A 24,044-nucleotide genomic window follows, 5' to 3' on the forward strand; every position below is an offset into this window, starting at 1 on the left:
CCAATCCCAACCTATATCTATAGATAAGGATGATTATGAGTCAAGTTTCTAATAATTTGACCTCACTCCATATCATACAGGGGTTGAAGAATGAGAGTATTAATAAAAATTATAGTAATACAATATATTATGAAAAATTATAGGTAAAATTATAGGTAAAATTATAGGTAAAATCATATATATTTGGATAAATTTATACTCACCTCTTTTGAAGTTTTTTTTTTAAAAAAATACAAATAACTTATAGCTTTAGCATAAATTAATTGAAATTAATACAAATAGTGTGAAGATAAAAAATAATTAAGAAAAAATATATATTTTTTGTGTAAAATATATGACAATATTGTTTTTTTCATATCTATGTAATTAATAAATTATTGATGAAAATAAAAACAAGTGTTATTTGAATTAAAATTTTAGTATAATTATGCAAAATTTGTATAGCTTATTATATTTTATCCAAATCTTAGGATATATCATTGTAACTTACCCTAAATATATATATTTTTTTAAAGAGTGTCTCTAATTCTTACTTAGACTTTTCATCAGATTTAAATTTGATGAAAGAGGTTCACTTTTATCTGCTCTAATGTTGGCATCAAACTCATATCAAATAAGAGGAAAGCAAAAAAAAAATTTCATCAAATGAAGGAAGTTTTTCATCTTTTATCAAATTTAAATTGTTATCGTTGGGTCGGACATTCTCCTGAATGTTTACCAAAGAGCAAAATTGATCAAATTTTTTGTTCAAGTCCAGATAACTTCCAAGATATCCGCCCAGACGTCCTTTCGAACAATTGGAGATGTTCTTATGAAAATTTCAAATTAAAATTTTTACTCAAATTTAATAAAAATTTTAATTCAACTCTAAAATCATCTTCAATGGTTCATCAATTCCGTCATCAAATTAATATTTGATGAAAAAACACTTCTTTTCCTACTTGAATGACTTCATCAAATAAGTATAAAATCGAGAATATCAAAAATCTTTCATAAAATTAAGGATGCTGGGAGCTTTTATCAAATCACTGTTTATAATTGTTGAACTTTCACCACTAGATCTAGGCAAAAATTTGTGAAAAAAATACACTAGCCGATTGATCAGTGTTTTGATGAAAACTCAAAATCTTCGGTTGGAGTACTTGATATCAAATAGAGTTTTTAATCAAATTTTTACTTAAATTTGATTAAAGAGAGCAGCCTATGACTTTCTCCAACGGTATAACAAAATTATCATCAAATTTGAATTTGATGAAAAAAATGATTATTTTTTCAGCTCTAACAGTTTCATCAAATCGGTATCAAAATTAGGATTTTACTTCTCTCTTTTTTTTTCCCATCAAACTGAGGACTAATGTGTCTTTCATCAAATTATTATTTATAAATTTAGTATTTTTACCACCGGATGTCCCTCAAGATGACCACCTCAAGATAAAATTTTATAAAAAAATTATACTAACTGGTCGACCTCTCGATTGTCTGCCCGATCGACCCTTAGATAACCACCTTAAAGCAAAAAATTATAAGAAATTTATATTGGCCGGTCGACCGATCGGACATCCTTCCGATCGATCAGTGTTCTAATAAAATTTCAATAAATTTTGTTGAAATACTTATATCAAATGAATTTTTCACTCAAATTTAACCAAAAAATTGATATACAGTTGATGCTCTACGAGGTGAAGTCTATTATCAGTTGTAATATTTTACATTTATATACTGTATTTTATTTATTTTTCTTGTCCGGACGGAGCAACCCACTGCCCTATCGGCCGCACCCGACTCCATCGCTGTCCTGTTCTGGTCTGTCTGTCTGTCTCTTGGTCCCAATCTCACCTTTGCAAAGATGATGACAGACGATGAGCTCATCACGAAGCTCGAAGAAACCACCAAGGACGCGCCGCGCCACCAGCTCGATACTCTCCGCGCCATTCTCGAACGCAACGCCGCCGTACGTTATCTCCGCCGAGGCTATCCTACGCCAGCCGCCGTCGACGCCGCTACTTTCCGGCGATCCGTTCCCCTGTCTTGCTACGACGATGACTATGCCGATCACATCCTTCGAATCGCCGACGGTGATGATGATGATGATCGGCCTTTACTCTCCGTTGACTCTTTGGTCTGTTTCTTCTACAGGTATTGTAATAATAGTCTATGATTTTGAAAGAAGCTAGGTTAACATTCAAGTTCGGGAAATCACTTGCTTGAGCTTTTCTTTGGTTAAACTCTGCCTTTTTGGTTGGCGAGAAAGCTTGGGAAAAGAAAAGAAAGTTGTTAACGTTGGTGTATTTGAGTGGGGGTTTTGATTTTGTATGTTATTTTACATTTTCTCTGCAACCAAACAGATTGAAAGAAGTGGAAAATAAAACCTATATTACCCAGTAGTTTGACCCAAATTATATTTTGGTCACTATTATTTTAATTTAAATAATTTGGTTTAGAGGGTGTTTGGATGATTTAAATAAGTATATTTTTTGAATTTTTATAAAAAATATATAAAAAAAACATAGAGAAGTGATGTGATTTGAAAAAAAAATAAAGATAAAAAAAAATTGTGCTAATATAGAGTTGTCAAATAGTGCCTTCAATTTGGTTATCTTTAAAAAAAAAAAAAAAAAAAAAAAAGTGAAAGAAAAGTTTAGGGGATGTTTGGAAAGTGCTAGTATACTTTTTTACTTTTTTATGAAAAAAATATGAAATATGGATTGGGGTTAAAGTAATGTAATGTAATAGAGAGGTGATGTGATTCAAATAAGATTTTAAATAAAACGATTGTGACGTAGATAAAATAATATGTTAAATTAGAATTTGTTATTTTAACACATGCCAAATAAAGTTTCAATTTGTTTCAATTTGAGAACGACACTCGTTACAAAAATTAATAATTTTTACTGTCCAATTTTAATGGAAGGATAAAATCAAAATTGGACTTAAAATATTGAGACTATGTTGTTCAAATTAAAGACTTGAAGTAAAATTTGAGTCAAACTCGAGAGTTATTAAAAGTGTAATTTACCCGAAAACCTATTTTGAGTTTAGAAACACTTGTTCGAAGGTCTAAGTCTTTACCCGTGGTAGCTTGATATACATTATTGAACTCATTTTCTCAACAGTTTTAAGCAAATTTTTTTGTTTTGGGTGACTTAACATGCTATGAGGGTTTGGTTTCAGGTTACCTAGGTTTAAGTTTTATCACCCTGTTATCTCTATCGTTGTCTACTTTGTTCTGTCTGTCTTTGTGCGTTTTTCGGTTTGTTCATGTGCGAGGCGGGCTTGCACATGGAGGTAGTGTTAGCTTGATGCTAATTTTGTGACGACTTAAACTTTTGGGACAATTAGTAACTTAAAAACCACGTATGCTGACTTTTATGCTATTTGGCAGTTCCGGGACAAGTTCCATGAAGCCAAAATTGATCCCTTACTTTGATTCTGCGCCATCGAATGCCATCTCGTTTTTGGCTTACCAGGGCGGTGCTGCTATTCTTCGAAGGTAACTAACTAATTATAACTTGTTTTATCTTCTATATTCTTTCATATTTATAGTCATTAAAGTTGAATTTGATGTTTGAATCAGTTTTTGTATAATTCGGATCTCCTATTTTTTTACCTAGGTTGTTCCCTCCAAGACCCTTTGTCAATAAGATTCTCTGGTTTATGTATGCTGGTGACGTAAAAAACACAAAAGGTGGATACAAGGCTATGGCAGTCTCGGCATTCCCTTTCCAAAGCAATAATCCTAACGCATCCCGGTTTCTCTTCATGTCGGTCAGTCCCAAAGAAGTCATTTTAGGTTCGGACGTTGAGCAACAAATGTATTGCCACCTTCTTTGTGGTTTAAGGCACTCTGATTTAGTTGATGGGATTGGAGCACCCTATGCTGCCGGTTTAGTCAGAGCAATTTGCCTGCTGGAATCTAAGTGGGAACAATTATGTCAAGATCTTGAATATGGGTATCCAAGTTCAGGGATTTCTGATGTTGCCATGAGAGATTCAGTTATTGAGGTTCTCTCTGAGCCTCAACCAGAACTGGCAAAGAGATATCGATCAATTTGTGAAGAAGAGGATTGGGGAGGCATTTTAAGTAAATTATGGCCAAATGCCCGTTATATTAAGTGTGTTACCACTGGAAGTATGGAGCAATATTATTCAAAAATTAAGTACTATGGAGGAGAGTTACCAGTGTTAGGTGGAGACTACTTTGCTTCAGAATGTTGTGTGGGTATTAACTTGGATATTTCGCAACCTCCTGAGCTAACCCGATATACTATGCTACCAACCGCAGCCTATTTTGAGTTTCTTCCGTTTGACATGAACAAGACGAGTGCTCGTGATGAAGAAACGGTTGATCTTACTGGTGTCGAGGTGGGGAAGATGTATGAGGTGGTTGTGACTACTTATAGGGGATTGTATCGATATCGTTTGGGTGATATTGTGAAGGTTGTTGGTTTCTATAATTCATCCCCACAAGTAGAGTTTGTGATGAGAGCTCCTAAAACTCCCAGTGAGATCTTGACAGAAGGGGACTTGATGTCTGCAATGAAAAGTTTCCAACAAGTGCTAAGAAACGAAGTGATGACCGAGGTGACAGAGTTTGCTGTTTTCTTGGATTTGGAGTTGAACCCGAAGCAGTTAAAAGTTTTTGTAGAAGTGACAGAGGGATCTATATTTTTGCAGCTGGAGAAATTAAATGAGTCGGTTCTAGTTCTTAGAGGGTGCTGTTCCTATCTTGAGGATGGATTCGGAGCAATATATAAGCTTATGAGGCAAAGAGGTGAAGTTGGTCCGATGTTGTTATACATTGTAAAACCAGGAAGCTTTGATAAAATTTTGCAAGTTGCTATTGAAAACGGAGCACCAGCAAGTCAATATAAACCACCTAAAATTATAAGAAACCACAAAATCGTTGATTTAATGGAAGATTGTGCTGTTGTGACTGTATGCTTGGATTCTTTTGATGGTTAAGATCTGAGGGCTCAAATAACCTGCACTGTTTGGATTTCTTCGGGTGAAAATGTTGAGTTCATGTAATAAAAGAATACATTTTCTGAGACTCAACTGGACGTAAGGATCCTGGCAGATTTTATGTAAATCTTCTGTGCACCTTAAATGAAGTTTTAGTCATTGGAGATAAATATTAGATGCTTCCCATTGTGTGAAATTTAAACATTTTCAATGAGATTTCAACTGTTCTAGTCATGAACCTAATGAAATTGAAACACATTTGTTAGAACCATTATGCCTTTAATTTGCTCCTTTCTTTGACAGATTTGTTCTTTAAGTTGTCTTTGTAAACTTGGGCCAGTGAATGTTAAGCTTTTTTTTTTTGGTTCCTTGCAAAATAGAGGTGTATATTACAACATGGTTAAGCCAATATTCATAAACTAAGACAAACTATAGCAAACATAGTAAATTGGATGTCATTGCATATCTTAAATACCCTCTCTCCAGAAAGTAACAACAGAAGGAGGAAGAAAAAAAAAGAACGGAAATGCAACGTGCTTATGATAAGTTAGTGCTGGAAGTCCTCTAAAATTTATTAAACTTAAATTTTGAAGAAAGAAAATACACAGTCAACATGTTAATCAATATCAAATACTCATATTCATAATTCATCTATCAATTTAAAAAAGTATATAATTAAATAAATTGTAGCATGAAGCAACTTCTTTTGGAATAATCATACAACACTTATAGCGGCTTTGGACAATTTTCTTCTCTTAAGAAATTGAATGGGGTTGTCAAACCTTCAAATTAAAACAAATCCGAAAACAATTGTTCACCCTTCTCTTTTTTCCTCAACCATTGATGGCAGCCTGTATTTGTTCCAAAGTTCTCACTTTCGTTTCAGGAACCACCTTAACCACGAACACAATCGCTATTGCGTTGACCGCACCATAAGAGCAGAAATGAGAAAGCAGGTTTGCTGCTCTGCCGAAGTCAGTGAAACATATATATGTATATAAACAAGTTAATATATCAAAGGTCTCATGAATCCTAACATTGGCTCATACGGTCCGAAGTTAAAACAGAACCATCAACCTCAAATGGGATGAAATGAGGTTGTACAAATTGGCTTGAAAACCGAGACTTTCACATTCAAATTATCTTTGGTTTTGAGTTAGTTCTGCTTTTTAATACACAAATTACCGAGGAAAAAAAATGTAAATGATTGTTGTGTTTCCTTACTGTAAGAGCTCCAGCTCATGAGATAAAAAGTGTAGGATGCTAACCAGGCCATGATCCAATTCACCAGTGTTGCTAGGCTTCCAGCAATTCCTTTAACATTTATAGGGAATATCTACAACAGAAGGCAAATTTCTTCATGGTAAAATCATCGAATGGCTCTTTGTAAATGACAATTCTTTAGTTTTATTTACATACCTCGGACATTATAACCCAAGGAACGGCCCCCATTCCTATTGAAAATGATCCTATGTAAACCTAGTCAAGAAAAACAGTTATTAGAGATTATGGGTGAAATAGTCGAAACATTAGTATAGAAAAATTGATATTAGTTGAAATTTTGGATTCACAGAGTTAATAATATTACCAGTATGCCAGTTACAGCAAATATGGGTGATGCCTCCAGTGCTATTTCATAGGTCTGGTTCATAAATAAATTTTACGGATCAAAACTGTAAATTAATAAAGAAATAAAAAAAGAACCCTCTTGTGATTAATTGTTTGGCAATTACCTTCAGATAGAATGCAATTTTTTGAAAATCAACATCAAAATTTATTAAAAAAGAAAGTTTGGAGGACAAGAAGTCCTCATACACTGAAAAGGAACCTAATCAAAATAAAAAACAGCGAACAAAAATAAGAGAAAACAAGCAAACCCAATTACTAGGGGTTGCAAACAACAACCCAATCCCTAGAAATCAAGAAGTGTGGAATTCCCTTAAAAGGAGGAGACACAAAAGCTCAAAAAGATGCCAAAAATCCAGTCCTATCCCACAAAGAATCTGCATCAGCCTCCTTTTCATCAAGGATCCGTGAATTTCTCTCCAGCCATATAATCCAGAAAATAGCACAAACAATACAAGACCACAATATCTTGGCTCTCTTAGAGCCGCCGAACCTATCAAACTTAACAAGAAGCATATGTGTGCAATCCCGTGGAGCAACCCATTTAACATCACACAAGCCAAATAGATGTTGATGCTGCCATAACTGAATAGCCCCCGAGCAATGAAGAAAGAGATGATCCGCTGATTCCGAACTCCTCTTGCACATCACACACCATTGAGGGCAAAGATAGTGATATGGCCTTCTCCTTTGGAAAAGGTCATTGGTCATGACACCTCTATGAGTTAAGGACCACATGAAAAACTTCACGTTATGAAGGACACCCGCTTTCCAAATTTTCATATGAAGAGGAAACAAAGGAACAGATGACTTATCAATGAGATTGTCGAACAAGGATTTACAAGAAAAGACCCCTGAAGAGCTGATATTCCACACCCTTTTATCGGGAGATAGCACTAAGGAAACCCCACCAATCAATGTCAACAAAGATGTCAACTCAAGAGACTCCCTATCACTTAGATTCCTGAGGAAATTGAAATTTCAAGATATTGGTGCCACATGAGAACATGCCACCGACACAATTGAAATATTTCGAGCATGAACCAATCGATATAAAAGTGGAAAAGCTTTGTCAAAAGATGTATTCCCCACCCAAACATCCTCCCAAAATCGTATATTGGCCCCATCACCCACTTTCATAGAGAAAAATCGAGACACAATTGGAAACAAATAAGAGATAGACTTCCAAGGAGAGCGACAGCTACCTCTACTAACTACAATAAAATCTCTACAATTAGCCTGAATTCCATACTTACTTTTAATAATAGAACACCATAATGACTCGCTTTCCTCAGGAAATCTCCACAACCATTTGCTCAAGAGGGCAATGTTTCTAGCAACAATGTTCCCAATAGCAAGACTCCCTTTATGGCAAGGAAGAGAGACAACCTCCTATCTGACTAAATGATCCCTCTTACCCTCATCAAACCCCTCCCAAAGAAAATCTCTCAATAATTTCTCAATTTTCCTTGCAAAACGGACCGGTATCTTAAAAAGGGATAAAAAATAGAATGCAATAGCCGTAGGTACACTACCTAGGACCAATCCTGATGCAGAAACCTAGAATGAAAACAATCTGATCTTACTCAAGGAGGAATGGCAATAGCATATTTGAAGGTAATGGGTACATTATACTAGGTTTACCAGTATCAGGAGTTTTCTTCCAGCTTTGTCTATTAAGGTTGCACCTAGTGCAGTAATAACTACCTGCCAAAAATAAAAAAATAAAAAAGTTTAAATTAAAAAAAAAAAAATCCACTTGAATGTTATGATTTAGGAAGTTTTGGATTCAGTTAGCTCAGTTGGCAGCTGAAATTCAGGAATTCAGTTTGAGAGGGAGAATTAGTTTGAGAGATTGTTTGATTGTTGGGGGGTTAGTTAGTTGGTTAGGAGGTTTGTTAGTTAGTTAGTATTGGATAGGGTTATTTTAGCTATATATAGCTATGGTTGAGGGGAAAAAAGGGGGGACTTTTTGGGATTGTAATCAAGTTTTATGAGAAAATGGTGAATGGACGCCAAATTTAGTTTTCCATTTTCTCTCTTCTTTTTTTTCAATTACTGCTTTCTTCTTTCATAGTCATCAATTGGTATCAGAGCAAGGCTATTCTTGTCTTGCAAGAGAGATTCCACAGAAATGGCAGATGGGACTAGGGCACAAGAATAAAAAAAAAATCGATGAAGCAATGCGAACTCTTAAAGACAACAGTGATAGGCAAGCACATGATATTAGAGAGAAATTCATTGAAAGATGTGAATGAAATCAATGAATTGATTTTTGCCATGAATGCCAAGTATGATCGAATGGCAAATGGAGTTTTGGAAATCATCCAGAAACCATGGAAGCTTCTCAGGTTCGTTTGGATTCATCTCAATTATCTACTTTCTTCAATACCAGATATGCAAGAATTGATTTTCCAAGATTTTTTGGGGAAGATTCCACTGGATGGTTATATAAATGTGAGAGATTCTTCGATTATAACTTGGTTGAAAGTGAAAATAAGGGGAAACTAGCCACTTTGCATTTAGAGGATAAGGCCCTTCAATGGTACCAATGGTTTGAGAAATGCCATCGCCAAATTAATAGGGATCTGTTCAAACAAGGAATTATTTCTAGATTTGGGCCCAATTCTTATGAAGATGCAATGGGTGAGCTGACCAAATTAAGGCAAACAACCACTGTGAAGGAATATCAGGAACAATTTGAGATTCAAGCAAATAAAACCAGTGATTTACCAGAAGCTTTTTTCATTAGTTGTTTCATCAGTGGGTTAAGAGAAGACATTAAGGAAGGGGTGTTAATGTTTAGGCCTACTACTATAGTTCAGGCCATTGGATTGGCTAAAATGCAAGAGAATAGCATTGAAGCCATAACAAGAAGAGCAAGACAAAGGGAATAGAGTGGGAGAATTTACTTTTTCCCATCAGGCCAAACAAAATCCATTTATGAGTCCTGTGAAGAAAGAACTACCAAAGGACTTGGAAGAAAAAAAAGATAAAGGATTATGTTTTAAATGCAATGAGAAGTATACAAGGGGCCTATCTATAAAAAGAAGCAATTATATGCCCTGGAGGTTGAACAAGAAGATCAGGAACAGGTGGAAGACGAGGGTGAAGATGTGGACGAAGACCAGATTCCACAAGAGGAATTACAGATTTCTATTAATGCCCTGTCTGGCTCTATTTCCTATAGAACTATGAGGGTAAAAGGCAATGTCAAGAAAAGGCTAGTCATGATCCTAATAGACTCGGGAAGTACTTATAATTTCTTAAGTCCAGAAGTAATCAAGAGAGTTGGGATAATGGCCTTAGAGACAGATCCATTACCAGTTTCAGTTGCTGATGGAACCAAATTAATGAGCACAACAATATGTAAAGGATTTTGGTGGGAAATGTAGGGTACCGAATTTCAAGCTGATATGAGGATTTTGCAACTCAAGGGCTGTGACATGGTTTTGGGGATTCAGTGGTTAGCAACATTGGGTCCAGTGAAATGTGATTTCAAGAATCTTAGCATGGAGTTTCAGTTGAATGACAGAAGGCATGTGCTAAGGGGAGGAAAGAAAGAAGAATTGACAGTCATTGGGGCTAATAAGATGAAAAAGATAATTCAGAAACAAACACATGGAGTTGTAGCTTAGGTGTACTCGCTTCAAGCTGAATGTAATGAACTATAAGATACATTGCCACCAGACTTGGAAGCATTATTGGCTGGTTATGAGGATATTTTCCAAGAACCTAAGACCCTTCCTCCAACCAGAGCTCATGACCATTGCATACCATTGAAACCAGGGACAAAACCTACCAATATCAGGCCCTACAGGTATCCTTATTTTCAAAAGACTGAGATTAAAAAACAGGTTAGCGAGATGTTAATTTCAGGAATTAATAGAATTAGTGTTAGTCCTTATTCTTCACCTGTACTATTAGTTAAGAAAAATGATGGGAGTTGGAGAATGTGTATTGATTATCGAGCCCTAAATAAAGCCACTGTGAAGGATAAATTTCCTATTCCTGCTATAGATAAACTCCTTGATGAATTGTGCGGTGCTAAGTATTTCTCTAAGCTGTATTTGAGATCTGGTTATCACCAGATAAGGGTAACTCTTGCAAACATTTACAAAACTGCATTTAGAACCCATGATGGACATTATGAGTTCATGGTAATGCCATTTGAGTTAACAAATGCCCCATCTACTTTTCAAAGCTTGATAAATGAAGTTTTCAGGCCTCACTTAAGGAAATTAATCTTAGTATTTTTTGATGACATTTTAGTATACAGTAGTACATGGACCAATCATTTGCATAATTTGCAAGCTACTTTGCAGTTGTTGCGAGTTCACCAACAGTTTGCCAAAATGTCTAAGTGTGTGTTTGGTAAAGAGGAGGTAGAATACTTGGGGCACTTGGTTTCAGGGGAAGGGGTTTCTGTTGAACCAACCAAAATTACAACTATGACTAGTTGGCCTGCACCTGCCACTTTAAAGGAACTAAGAGGATTTCTTGGCCTTACAGGATACTACAGACGGTTTGTTCAGGGTTATGGAAAAATTTGTTCTCCACTCAATCAATTACTCAAAAAGGATTCCTTTCAATGGAACTCAGAAGCTGCAGTGGCATTTGAACAACTTAAGGCAGTAATGACCACAATACCAGTTTTGGCTTTGCCTAATTATACTAAAGAGTTTGTGGTGGAATCAGATGCATCGGGAAAAGGCTTAGGGGTTGTGCTAATGCAAGAGGGACATCCGATAGCTTTTTGGAGTAAAGGCTTGTCTGCACGGGATCAACTTGTATCAACCTAAAAAGGAATTAATGACAGTGGTCTTGGCTGTACTCAAATGGAGGCATTACCTTTTGGGTAGGAAATTCCTTATCAGAATAGATCACCAAAGCTTAAAGTACCTATTGGAGCAAAGGGTGGGCTCTCCATTCCAACGGAAGTGGATTACTAAATCGTTAGGTTATGATTATGAGATCGTTTACAGATGTGGAAAGGAGAATAGGGCAGCGGATGCTTTGTCTAGGAGGGAGGATACTACAGATAACCCTGCTACTTTGTATGCTATCACTTTTGTGTCTACTAGTTGGTTAGCCAAAGTTGGATATTTGATCCAGTGGTGCAACAGGTCATTGCTGATTTGATTCTTGATCATACTTCCCATATGGGTTATCGTTGGGAGTAAGAGATTTTGACCTATAAAGGCAAATTGGTGGTAGGAAACATGCCTCAGCTCAAGATCCAGATTATGGAGGAATTTCATTACTCTGCAGTAAGTGGGCATTCAGGGATTGATAAAACCACTAAGAGAATTCAGAGAACTTTGTATTGGAAAGGGTTAAAGAAAGATGTTTCGAAGTTGGTTTATGAATGTGACATTTGTCAAAGGTTTAAGAGTGAAAATGTGAAATCACTTGGATTGTTACAGCCTCTTGCTATTTCCAATCGAGTTTGGTTTGATATCTCTATGGATTTTATTGAGGGCCTTCCCAAATCACACTGCGGATCTGTTATATTTGTGGTCATCGACAGGTTAACTAAGTATGGCCATTTCATGGCACTTTTACATCCATACACAGCCAAAGATGTTGCTCAAGTATTCGTGGATCAAGTTTACAAATTACATGGACTGCTCTCATCTATCGTATCCAATAGAGATGCAGTCTTCACTAGCAATTTCTAGCATGAGCTTTTTACTTTGCAAGGTTGTAAATTGTGTTTAAGTTCCGCTTATTATCCACAAACTGATGGCCGGACAGAGATCTTAAACAAGTGCTTGGAGAACTGTTTACGATGCATGACAGGCAAGGTTTTGAAAAGTGGTTGCGGTCACCGTAACGGTGGCGGTGGTGCGGTTACGGTTGCGGTTGCGGAGTGTAAAGGTCGTAGTGTAATGGTTGCAGTAACCAGAACCGTGAATTTTTTTTTTTATTTTTCACACAATTTGAAAAAAATTTACCGATACGCATATTTTTTTTCCGTGATCATATTTATTGGGTTTAAAATAAATATTTATCAAGTTTTGTAAATTTTAAAGTATGATCCAATATATTTCATATTTTTAAATCACTATAAATTGAGTTTTTTTACATTTTATTTTAATAATTAATGACTTTATATTATACAAAAAAATCAATCACTAACTATTATATATAAGATAAACAATAAAAAAAGTAAGAGAATAAATAAGAGCCTAAATATATATATATATATATATATATATGCATATTTTAACCAAGCCAAATAGAAAATGACCACACTTATTATTATTATTAAACAATATATAGGTAGACAAACACAAACAAAATGATTGAGTGATAGCAACTGAATAGAATAGTATAGGTCTTACAACTTCAACAAATCAATAACGTGTTCTTCATCTTCCCTCTTCTCTCTCTCTCTATCTCTTGCTTTTCCTTCTTCTCTCTTTATCTTCCCTCTTCTCTCTATCCCTTTTCTCCTATTTTCAGATTTTTTTTTTTTTTTTTTTTTTTTTGTGTGTGTTTTTTTGAAAGAAGTAGTTCGGAACCATTACGTAACGGTGCGTAACAGGTTGTTATGGCTGTTATGACACCGTTACGACCGCTACGGCAGCCGCTACGGCAGCCGCTACGACCGACACACCTGTGAATCTCAATTACACTGTAAAAGCGGCTGTAACGGGTGGCGGTAACCACCACAATCGTTACGTAACGGCGTTACATAACAGCGTTACATAACAGCGTTACGTAATGGTTGTGGCCGCTTTTTAAAACCTTGACAGGTGACTGTCCTAGGAACTGGGCTAAGTGGCTTTCTTTAGCTGAATGGTGGTATAACACTTCCTACCATTTAGCCATCAAAACCACTCCATATTACCCACCAGACCACACCTTCATTGCTTCAGTTAGAATGTAAAAAGATGGAATTAAGGGTTGAGATTTAGGAAGAAGAAGAAGAGAAAAGAGAGAAGAAAGAAATTTTATATCTATTGAATAATCTTAGAGACTCAACTTTACATCAGTCAGTCAAATATATATACAAACCCTAACATAACAATATGACCATCGTACCCTCAACTTAAATAAATATTAACAAAAGAACAAAATAACAAAATAAGCATTCTTACACTCCCTCTTAAGCTGGAGCATAGAGATCGAACATGCCTAGCTTGACGGATAAACGATGAAACGAAGGCCGAGCCAAAGGCTTGGTTAGAATATCACCAAATTGATCCTCAGAACGAACATAAGGAGTCACAAGTTGTTTGCGGAGTAAGAGATCACAAATAAAATGACAATCAACTTCGATATGTTTGGTGCGTTCACGAAATACAGGATTATTGGCAATGAAGATAGCAGCCTGATTGTCGCAAGACATGGTCATAGGAGTCGGAACAGAAAAGCCAAAATCTTGGAGAAGAGACTGAACCCAAAGCATCTCAGAAGCAGTATGAGCCATGGCACGATACTCAGTCTCGGCACTAGAACGAACAACAATAGTTTGTTTCTTGCTACGCCAAGTAACAAGATTACCACCAACAAAAGTACAATAGCCCAAGGTGGAACGGCGATCAGTCTTATTGCTAGCCCAATCAGCATCACTGAAGCCAGTAACAGAGATGGGCGATAGAGCAAATCCCGACCTAGAGCACGCTTTAAGTATTGCAAGATACGACACAACCACAAAATGGGGTTGACGGGGAGCATGCATAAATTGACTGACCACACCCACGGCATAGGTAATATCGAGACGAGTGAAAGTAAGATATATTAACTTCCCAACCAACCGACGATAACGACCAATATTGGTAAATAAGTCGCCAGTGTCACCATCAAGCTTGACACTAGAATCCATGGGAGTATCACTGGGTCAAGTGCCTAAGAGGCCAGTCTCAGTAAGAAGATCAAGAACATGTTTCCGTTGAAAAAGAAACAAGCCCTAAGAAGAGCGGGCAACTTCAATCCCAAGAAAATACCGAAGATGGCCCAAGTCTTTGGTGTGAAATTATTGTCCCAAATACTGCTTCAAATCAGCAATACCATTGGAGTCACTCCCTGAAATGATGATGTCATCCACATAGACAATAAGAACAATACTCCCAGTAGACGAGTGGCGAACAAAAACAGAGTGATCAAAGGTGGAACGGTGAAAGCCATAGGCAAGTACAACAGCACTGAAGCGATCAAACCAAGCACGAGGGGACTGCTTAAGACCATACAAGGCCTTTTGCAATCTATAAACAAGATGCTCTTGGCTGGGAACAATGTAGCCAGGGGGCTGATCCATATAGACCTCCTCTTGGAGATCACCATGGAGAAGCATTCTTGATATCAAGTTGATAGAAAGGCCAAGACTGATTAATTGCAACATAGAGAAAAATTCGAACAGAATTAAGACGAGCCACAGGAGAGGTCTCCAAGTAATCAACACCATAAGTTTGTGTGTAGCCTTTAGCTATCAGGTGAGTCTTAAGCCGCTCAACAGTGCCATAAGGAAGATACTTAACAGTATAAATCCAACAACAACCCACAATAGATTTGCCAGACGGTAGAAAGGTAAGTTCCCACGTGTGATTCTGATGAAGAGCATGAATTTCCTCATCCATGGCATGCTTCCAACCAGAGATGGCATAGCCTGCTAATAGGTGCAGGGAATGAAAATACTAGACAAGCTACAAGCAAAAGAGTGAAGACCAGGAGAGAGGCAATCATAAGAAACGAAATGAGCAATAGGATGTTGAGTGCAAGTTCGTGTACCTTTGTGGAGTGCAATAGAAAGGTCATCAGATGACAGATCAGCAGGTGGAACAGGGGCCTTAGACGAAGGAGATGAACTGGTCGGGCCATAAGACACAATATGATGAGCTTGAGACCGTTGATAAACTTGCAACGGAGGGATAGAAGCGAGGGGAGATGGAGAGGATATAGGAGGGGATGTGGAAGGAGCATAAGAGGGAAGAGTAGGAGTGAGAGAGGCTGGCTCCCCCTCACGAGAAGAGAGAAGATCAAGAGATAACTGTTGCCTAGAGGAAGAAAAAAAAGTAGACTAAAAAAGGTAACATTTGCACTGACGAAGTAGCGACGGGACTCAAGATGATAGCACCGATACCCTTTCTGAGTGCGAGAATAACCTAAAAACACACACTTGCGTGCTTGAGGAGATAACTTATCCAAACCAGGGTCAAGAACATGGACGAAGGCCACACAACCAAAAATGTAAGGAGGCAAGGGAAAAGAAGATGTTGTGGGATATAACAGAGAATAGGGAGGTGTGTACAATACTAGAGGGCATGCGATTGATAAGTAAACAAGCGGTGAGAACTGCATCGCCCCAAAACTGTTTAGAGACATGCATATTAAACATTAGGGTGCGAGCAACATCTAACAAATGGCAGTGTTTCCGCTCTGCAACACCATTTTGAGGGGATGTATGAGAACAACTAGTTTGGTGGATGTTAAAATCCACCCACTACACCACTACCACCTCACCTACTCCACTAAACCTAACCCACTACACCACTATCACCTCCACTTCACCTACTCCACTAAACCTAACCCACTACACCACTACCACCTCACCTACTCCACTAAACCTAACCCACTACACCACTACCACCTCCACTTCACCTACTCCACCTACCACCTACTACCACCTACTCTTCTATATATATAGGAATCATTGTAACATATCAATATAATCAATCAATAATACAATTCTCTATTTCTCTTTACATTATATTTCTACATGGTATCAGAGCAGGTTTAGAACCTAGTATTTTCGCTTCCCCGGCGGGCGGCAACCTCACCTTAGCCGCCCGCCGGACCTCAACCTAGTCCACTTCTGCTGCTACTGTCATGGATATGGCTATGGCATTGAGCCTTTTTGCCTGGTTCTCCCTCAGCACCCATATCTCCTTCTGGAAATGCTATTTCGCACCCGTCTGTTGCTTGGCCACAGCCAAACATCCCTACTTTACATCTTCCTGGAAGCAATCTCCAGCCAAGTCGTCTGAAATCATCTTTTATTGCCAGGGACATTCCCACCGAGGAGCTCAATATGCTGCTAGATTTTGAAGTTCAGCAACAGCAGCTCCAAAATGACATGTCGTGCTTCTCGCCGACACATCTCAGAAAGTTTCCACAGAGGTCTCATCTCCTCGATTTTCCGATCAGATTGCACCTCCAGCAGTTTTCTCTCCATCACATAAAGCTGTGGTTCGAAATCAGTTCCAACAACAACAACAACAACAACAACAACCCTGCAAAGCAAAACCTCCAAAAGCAATCCAACCTGTGGATCCATTAGCTACTCTGCATCGTTTTTTCCTTTTCCTGGAATAAGCACAACAATTTCTTGAGTAGTAATCATGGACCTGGTCAGCTCCCTACAATGTCGCAGCAGAACACAGTCTCAGGTTGGCGACCAGCTCCTCTTGGAAAACTCAAGATCAATTCAATTGTGATGCCTCTTTTTGCAACCAGCACTCCTCTGCTTCCATAGCAGCAGTTATGAGGGACTCACCTGGGCACTTGGTTGATGGAATAGCAAGGGCAATTGATGCTTCTTCGGTAGTATCAGCAGAAGCCCAGGCAGTTCGTATAGCTTGTGTTGTGGCACTCTTACAGTCTTTCATATGTTAAGATTGAGAGTGATAGTCAGATGGCTATTAATCTTTGCGTTTCTGAGACCATTCCTCCTTGGGAAAGTAGTGCAGTGTTTTTGGATATTCGTGAATTTGCAGTGCAGCATGCTCCTCTTTCAAATTGTCTTTGTGCACACCTATCTCACCTCCTCGTTTTCTGAAGGGAGGTGGACCTGTCATTTTCTTTATAGCATTTGTTTATTGTTCAATGGCTTAAAGGTGTTCAAGATGCTCGCAGCTGTTGTACTGATGTTGGCGGTGGACCTCGCAGGTTCCAAACACAACTTTCTCAGATAAACACATTGTTTTTAATCACTTTACAGGACACTCACCTTTAATCTTTTTTTAATACCCCACTCACAGATCTTGATCTTGCTTTCACCAACACCAATCCCACTCAACTTTCTTTTCTTTTAATATATATATATGTTTATTATAATATATTACCTCAAGCTCTCACCATGTCCACTTTTGCACAATCAATCTTCACCTTTTGCACCTCACCCACGTTGCTCCACTTTCTTTATTTTATTTTATTTTATTTATTTATTTATTTATTTTTTCATTAAAAAAAAAAAAAAAAAAGAGGAAGAAGACGAACTGCACACCAAACTCATTTTATTCATATCGGGGCTCACCCCGATCCCCATTTTACACCACACACAAAAAAAAAAAAAAAAAAAAAAAAAACCAAACCAACACAAATCGGAACAGTGGGATTTTTCTTCTCTACTCTGCCGCCGGTCTCTTCTTCTTGCCTCCGTCCTGGGCGGCCCTTGACGGTGTTGTCTCCGTGTTTCCCACGCCGCCGAGCACGTTCACTCCACCCTGCTCCACCACTGCAGCATATGGTGGACCTCCAAATCGGAACATTACAGTGGCCTTCTGCTTCAGCTCCTTATTTTCTGCCTTTAACACACTTATCTCTGCTCGCGCATCCTTATACATGCGTTGGAGCAGAGCCAGTTGGGCGTTTAACTGTTGCACCTCATTTGTTCTACTCTGAAGCCGGTGCGACAAGTTTGTGACCGCAGTCATGGTTTCCACACATGACTTCAATGTATACTGATTGGCCTCAATATCCGTTTGCACTGCCATTTTTTGCTCCACCGACCGCATCGGAAAGTTCAACGGAGCAAAGCCAGAGGTGTTTGGTTGAGGTTCACGTGCCACCGCACCAGTTATCTCTCTTGTTGACTCGTTAAGGTCGGGAAAGAGAGTGAGCAGACCGCGGGAAGACGAAGCCATTTTTCTGGGCAACAGAGTGTTACAGAGTATCTTTCTCAGCAAAACGAAGAATTTTTCAGAAGTTTCTCTCAGTTTTTCTGTCTCAGCTTCTGCCTCAGCCTCAGCCTCCGTCTTGGTTAAATAGCCGAGGCAGCCACGCGTATCGCGCGCCACTTGACGCCAGACGACAAACGGGCGCGCCAGCCAAGGCACTCACGTGCCTCGCCATCATATCTGACACGCCTTTTTATGGATTGGGCACGCCTTTTGATGGCACGCCTTTTGATAGATTGGGCACACCTTTTGAGCGTGCGACTTTTTAGGGGTCCGACAAGACTCTGTAAACTGTCCCGACATTGATTCCGGTTAGCTCCTTTATGGGTCCGACAAGACTCTGTAAACTGTCCCGACATTAATTCCGGTTAGCTCCTTCATGGGTCCGACAAGACTCTGTAAACTGTCCCGACATTGATTCCGGTTAGCTCCTTTATGGGTCCGACAAGACTCTGTAAACTGTCCCGACATTGATTCCGGTTAGTTTCTACAAGGGTCCAGCAAGACTCTGTAAACTGTCACAACAACTGTCAGAACATTGTCTGCTACAACGGTCCGACATGACCCCATAAACTGTCTTCTACATCGGTCTGACACCGCCATCCAGTGTCCTCTACACCGTTATGACACCACCATACAGTGTCCTCTACAACGTTATGACACCCCCATACAGTGTCCTCTACAACGTTATGACACCACCATCCAGTGTCTTCACCAATGGTCTGACACGACCATACAGTGTCTCCTATCCTCTTTTATTTTTATGTATTTTCTTGTTTTGTTACTCTCTCCAAATTCAAGTTGGTTAGTTCCTATCCCCCTTGAGTTTGCGGGGGGCTGTTAAAATCCACCCATTACACCACTACCACCTCACCTACTCCACTAAACCTAACCCACTACACCACTATCACCTCCACTTCACCTACTCCACTAAACCTAACCCACTACACCACTACCACCTCACCTACTCCACTAAACCTAACCCACTACACCACTACCACCTCCACTTCACCTACTCCACCTACCACCTACTACCACCTACTCTTCTATATATATAGGAATCATTGTAACATATCAATAATACAATTCTCTATTTCTCTTTACATTATATTTCTATAGTGGATAATACCATGAGTATCACAAAAGGTAGTTACAATGAATTGCACATATTCTAAGGCATTATCAGACCGAAATATCTTAATATGTTTGCCAAATTGAGTAAAGATTTCGTTATAAAACTTAGAGATGATGAAAGGCAAATCAGATCTTTGTTTCATTAAAAACAACCAAGTCATTCGAGAGTAATCATCCACAAAAATAACAAAATAAAAGAACCCATTAACAGTAGGAGTTCTTGAAGGACCCCAAATATCTGTATGGACATGAGCAAAAGACTTAGACAAACGACTAACACTACGACGAGGAAAAGAACTATGATGATGCTTCCCAAATTGACAGGCTTCACACTCAATCTGAGAAACATGACTCAAGTTCGGAACAACTAACTTGAGCTTGACCAAGGAGGGATGACCTAAGCGAAAATGCCATTGAAGAGGAGATACACTAGCACTCAACACAACAGATGGAGGATGAGGAGAGGTCTCGGTGTCCAAAAAGTATAAGCCATCCTTCTGATGCCCCGAACCAATCATCCTCTTGGTTTGGAGGTCTTGCAAAACACATGAAGTAGGAGAAAAGGTTATTGAACAATGGAGAGCTTGAGTCAATTGGCTAACAGAAAGCAAATTAAATGAAAATTTAGGAACATAAAGACTAGAAGGTAAGGAAAGGGATGGAGTGGACCTTGACCACAGACAGGTCGAGAAAATACATCAGCAAGTATAATGGTATGATCAACAGGTCTAAGAGTATCAAAAAGAGAGGAATTACCAGAGACATGGGAACTAGCACCAGAGTCTAGGAGCCAAGCCTGAGGGGACTTAGCTACACATGCAATATTACCTGAACTAGTAATGGTAGCAGTAGAGGATGAAGGTAGATTAAGCCGGAGAGACTGGACAAGAGCAGTAAGCTCACTAATCTGAATAGTGAATGTCTCATGAGAATTAACCAGAGAAGCATCAGAGCTAGTGGACAACAAGGAAGACTATGAGGATGGAACATCCATAACCTGATAAACATAATCAGGTTTGCCATATTTCTGCCAACACCAAGGTTCAGTATGACCTTGGGAACTACAATGAGTACACTTGCGATCGCCACGTGTACGAGAACTAGGTCCACTACTACCCCATAAACCACCACGGGAGCCACCACCACGGGAACCAGCCCCATGAGAACCCTGTGAACCAGAATAAGAGCCCCGTTGACTAGATGTGCCAAGAAAACCCCCTTGAGTAGACCCACGATTAGCATTACTTGAGACTAATGCAGAAGATGACAAGGTAGAGGACCCAGAGATGGATTGTGGCTGTCCCAAAGAAGAACGTAACAGCCAAGAGTAGGCATTAGCAACAGAAGGTAGGGTCTCACTGGCAAGAATCTGATCCTTGAACCCCCGCAATTCAAGATCTAAGCCAAAGAGTAAAGAAGCCATCATGAACTTCTCCCAATGTTACTTCTGTTTGTTCACATCAATAGTGAAGGGATGATGCCGCAATAACTGATCCCACAAGGTCTTGAGACTACTATAATAATTAGGAAGGGATCGGCCAGACTGACGCATAGTAAAAATCTGCTCATATAGCTCATAGACTCGAGAGACATTACTCTGATTTAAAAAGGATTCAGCAGGGGAGTCCCAAATTTCTTTAGAGGTATCACAAAATTCCACGGTAGTGGCAACCTGTGGTTCCAAGTTATGCTAGATCCAACCCATAACACAGGAATCCTCACTACACCAATCATCATAAGCTCTGTCATCAGTGGCAGGAGGGAGTTCGCTAATGAAGCGGGATTTCTTCTTACCACGTAAGAAAATTTCTACAGCATGAGCTCAAGCCAAATAATTGGCACCATTCAACTTCTTGGTAGTAATAGATTTGGGCATGTGATCATCTTTACTCACAACCATTGCTTTGGTCTCAATTTCAGCCATGACAATCAGTCACACAAAATACTCAACACAAGAGTATGAAGGTAGCAAAATTTTTGCAAATAGGAATTGTCCACACCAATCAGCACGTACAACCAAGAGTATAGCCACTGGAACTAGTTCAATCAACAAGAATTCAACACAAATCAACACTGTAAAATCAACCAGACTTTCCTAGATAAGTTTCAGCCCCTATGTAGTAAGTTTCAGTGGGTAAAAGCTGGAAAATAACACTGCCGACTATGTATAGTAGCAGAATAAGGCCAAAATCGAAGCAAACATCAACCCAACAGTAGCAAATCAACAAAATAATGGAAAATAACACTGAAGGGATGAGTTTCGGCTCCTAGAGAGAGGATTCCAGCAAGTAGATTCAACAAAAAACAATTCCAAATCCAGATTTGTCGATTGACACCAAAAAAATCGAAAAACATTTGAAAATAGAAAACTCACATCTGGGGTGTTCAAAAAATTCTACAAAAATCACCATAAATTTGAGGATTAAATTTCGAACCTAGGGGTAGAAGACCCGTTCGTATAGTGCTTACGTCATGCTGATGTCATCGTACAGTTGATGACATCAGCACGTCTTGGTCACCTCCAATCAATCTCCAGAGTTTGTAGAAATCTTTCTAATGAAGAGTAGATTGCTTTGATACTAAGTTAGAATGTAAAAAGATGGAATTTAGGGTTAGGAAGAAGACGAAGAAGAAGAGAAAAAGAGAAGAGAGAAATTTTATATCTATTGAATAATCTTAGAGACCCAACTTTACATCAGTCAGTCAAATATATATACAAACCCTAACATAACAATATGACCATCGTACCTTCAACTTAAGTAAATATTAACAAAAGAACAAAAGAACAAAATAAGTATTCTAACAGCTTCCAATCCCTTCGCTGTGGCTAAGGTGGATAATTGGATACGAGAAAGAGCTTCAATTCTCAGAATGTTAAAGGACAATCTGCATCAAGCTCAACACAGGATGAAGCATCATGCTGATACGCATAGATCCGATCGTGAATTTGAACCACATAACTGGGTTTACTTGTGGCTGCAACCTTATAGGCAGTTTACTTGGCGTTACACAGGAATATGAAGCTTGCTCCTAGATTTTATGGTCCATTTCAGGTTGTGGCAAGAATTGGAAAGGTTGCTTATCAGCTCCAGCTACCTGCTTCTGCCCACATCCATCTCGTGTTTCATGTTTCTTTGTTAAAGAAAAAGTTGGGTTAGCACATAGTCGCACAGCCTACATTGCCACCAGTTGCACCTGATGGTACTTTCCTAATGGAACCTGTGGCAGTGCTGGACAGACGTATGGTTAAGAGGAACAACAAGGCGGTGGCTCGACTCCTCATTCAATGGTCTCACTCATTTCCAAAGGATGCTACTTGGGTGGACTACCAGGACAACATCACCAAATATCCCCATTTCCAGCCTTGAGGTCAAGGCTGTTTTTAAGGGGTGGGAAATGTTATGATTTAGGAAGTTTTGGATTCAGTTAGCTCAGTTGGTAGTTGAAATTCAGGAATTCAGTTTGAGCGGGAGAATTAGTTTGAGAGATTGTTTGATTGTTGGGGGGTTAGTTGGTTAGGAGGTTTGTTAGTTAGTTAGTATTGGATAGGGTTATTCCAGCTGTATATAGCCACGGTTGAGGGGAAAAGGGGGGGACTTTTTGGGACTATAATCAAGTTTTATGAGAAAATGGTGAATGGACTCCAAATTTAGTTTTCCATTTTCTCTCTTCTTTTTCTTCAATTACTGCTTTCTTCTTTCATAGTCATATCATTGAACCCGTTCATTGTATATTGAAATATCTTGATCTCCAGAGAACTGAGGGAGTGAAAGTCGACAACTTGAAGACACACGTAGATTATAGTTCCAACATTGGAAGGAAATCCTGGCAAATTACATATGCAATTGTCAAAATTATTGCCCGTGAAGTTAAATTAACATAAATTTAATTTTCAAAGTTGAGCAGTTCAATTTTCCCTCTAATAGATGAAAAATAAAGGTCTGGTTAGGTATTTGTACGGGTTGAAGCAGGTTGGATTAGTGGGTTAGGCGTTGTTTTGCATGGCCCTAGGCCTGGTGAAGTTGTGAAGTCTTTTGCACAGCCCTAGTCTCATCGTTGCGATGCAGCTTCTCCTTCCCCTGTTTACCGATTTGAAGAAAAAAATAGTCATAAAATAAGTTGTTTACCTGCTGACTCGAAAATACTGGTGACATAAAAACAGACTCCATTGATTCCCCCCAATTGTTGACAGACCATCAGTCCAACTGCAATCTAGCAAAAGAAAACAATAATAAAAAAATTAGAGATGGAAAATTGCAGAAGGGAAATTCCTCTGAAGGGATGAGCTAGGCAGTGAAGAAAGATAATTTATAATAGTTTTGAGAAGCAAAAAGAAAAAACAAAGTACAATGATTGAGCGCAAGTATGTTGTTTGAAACAAATCTAGTAGTTTGGCTTTCGGAAACTGTTGAAGAGTTT

The 24,044-nt window shown here is 38.6% G+C and overlaps 1 protein-coding gene and 2 long non-coding RNA genes across 4 annotated transcripts in view; 1 reads left to right on the top strand and 2 right to left on the bottom strand.

The window, feature by feature from the left end:
* Positions 1–1,615: 1,615 nt before the first annotated feature.
* LOC114290704 (putative indole-3-acetic acid-amido synthetase GH3.6) overlaps positions 1,616–24,044 on the top strand; it is a 38,410-nt gene continuing 15,981 nt past the window's right edge. Inside the window, exons 1-3 of one of the 2 annotated variants that reach the window (XM_028234654.2) lie at positions 1,616–2,136; positions 3,383–3,490; positions 3,612–5,230. In XM_028234654.2, coding sequence (XP_028090455.2) covers positions 1,847–2,136; positions 3,383–3,490; positions 3,612–4,962 — 1,749 coding nt within the window. In that variant the 5' untranslated portion in view covers positions 1,616–1,846 and the 3' untranslated portion in view covers positions 4,963–5,230. Of the gene's footprint in view, positions 2,137–3,382; positions 3,491–3,611; positions 5,231–24,044 lie in introns of those variants that run through there. The other variant, XR_003639102.2, reaches the window with a different exon arrangement.
* LOC114290732 (uncharacterized) lies at positions 5,567–8,311 on the bottom strand. The gene is made up of 3 exons (XR_014347041.1): positions 6,551–8,311; positions 6,382–6,441; positions 5,567–6,298 (listed from the first exon to the last, which is right to left on the bottom strand). It is a non-coding gene; the product is annotated as an uncharacterized LOC114290732 (long non-coding RNA).
* On the bottom strand, positions 22,273–23,862 carry LOC145788937 (uncharacterized). Its single transcript, XR_014347042.1, has 2 exons — positions 23,753–23,862; positions 22,273–23,450 (listed from the first exon to the last, which is right to left on the bottom strand). It is a non-coding gene; the product is annotated as an uncharacterized LOC145788937 (long non-coding RNA).

Source organism: Camellia sinensis, chromosome 12, assembly GCF_055761805.1.
Source record: "Camellia sinensis isolate YWXY chromosome 12, ASM5576180v1, whole genome shotgun sequence".
Classification (NCBI taxonomy): domain Eukaryota; kingdom Viridiplantae; phylum Streptophyta; class Magnoliopsida; order Ericales; family Theaceae; genus Camellia; species Camellia sinensis.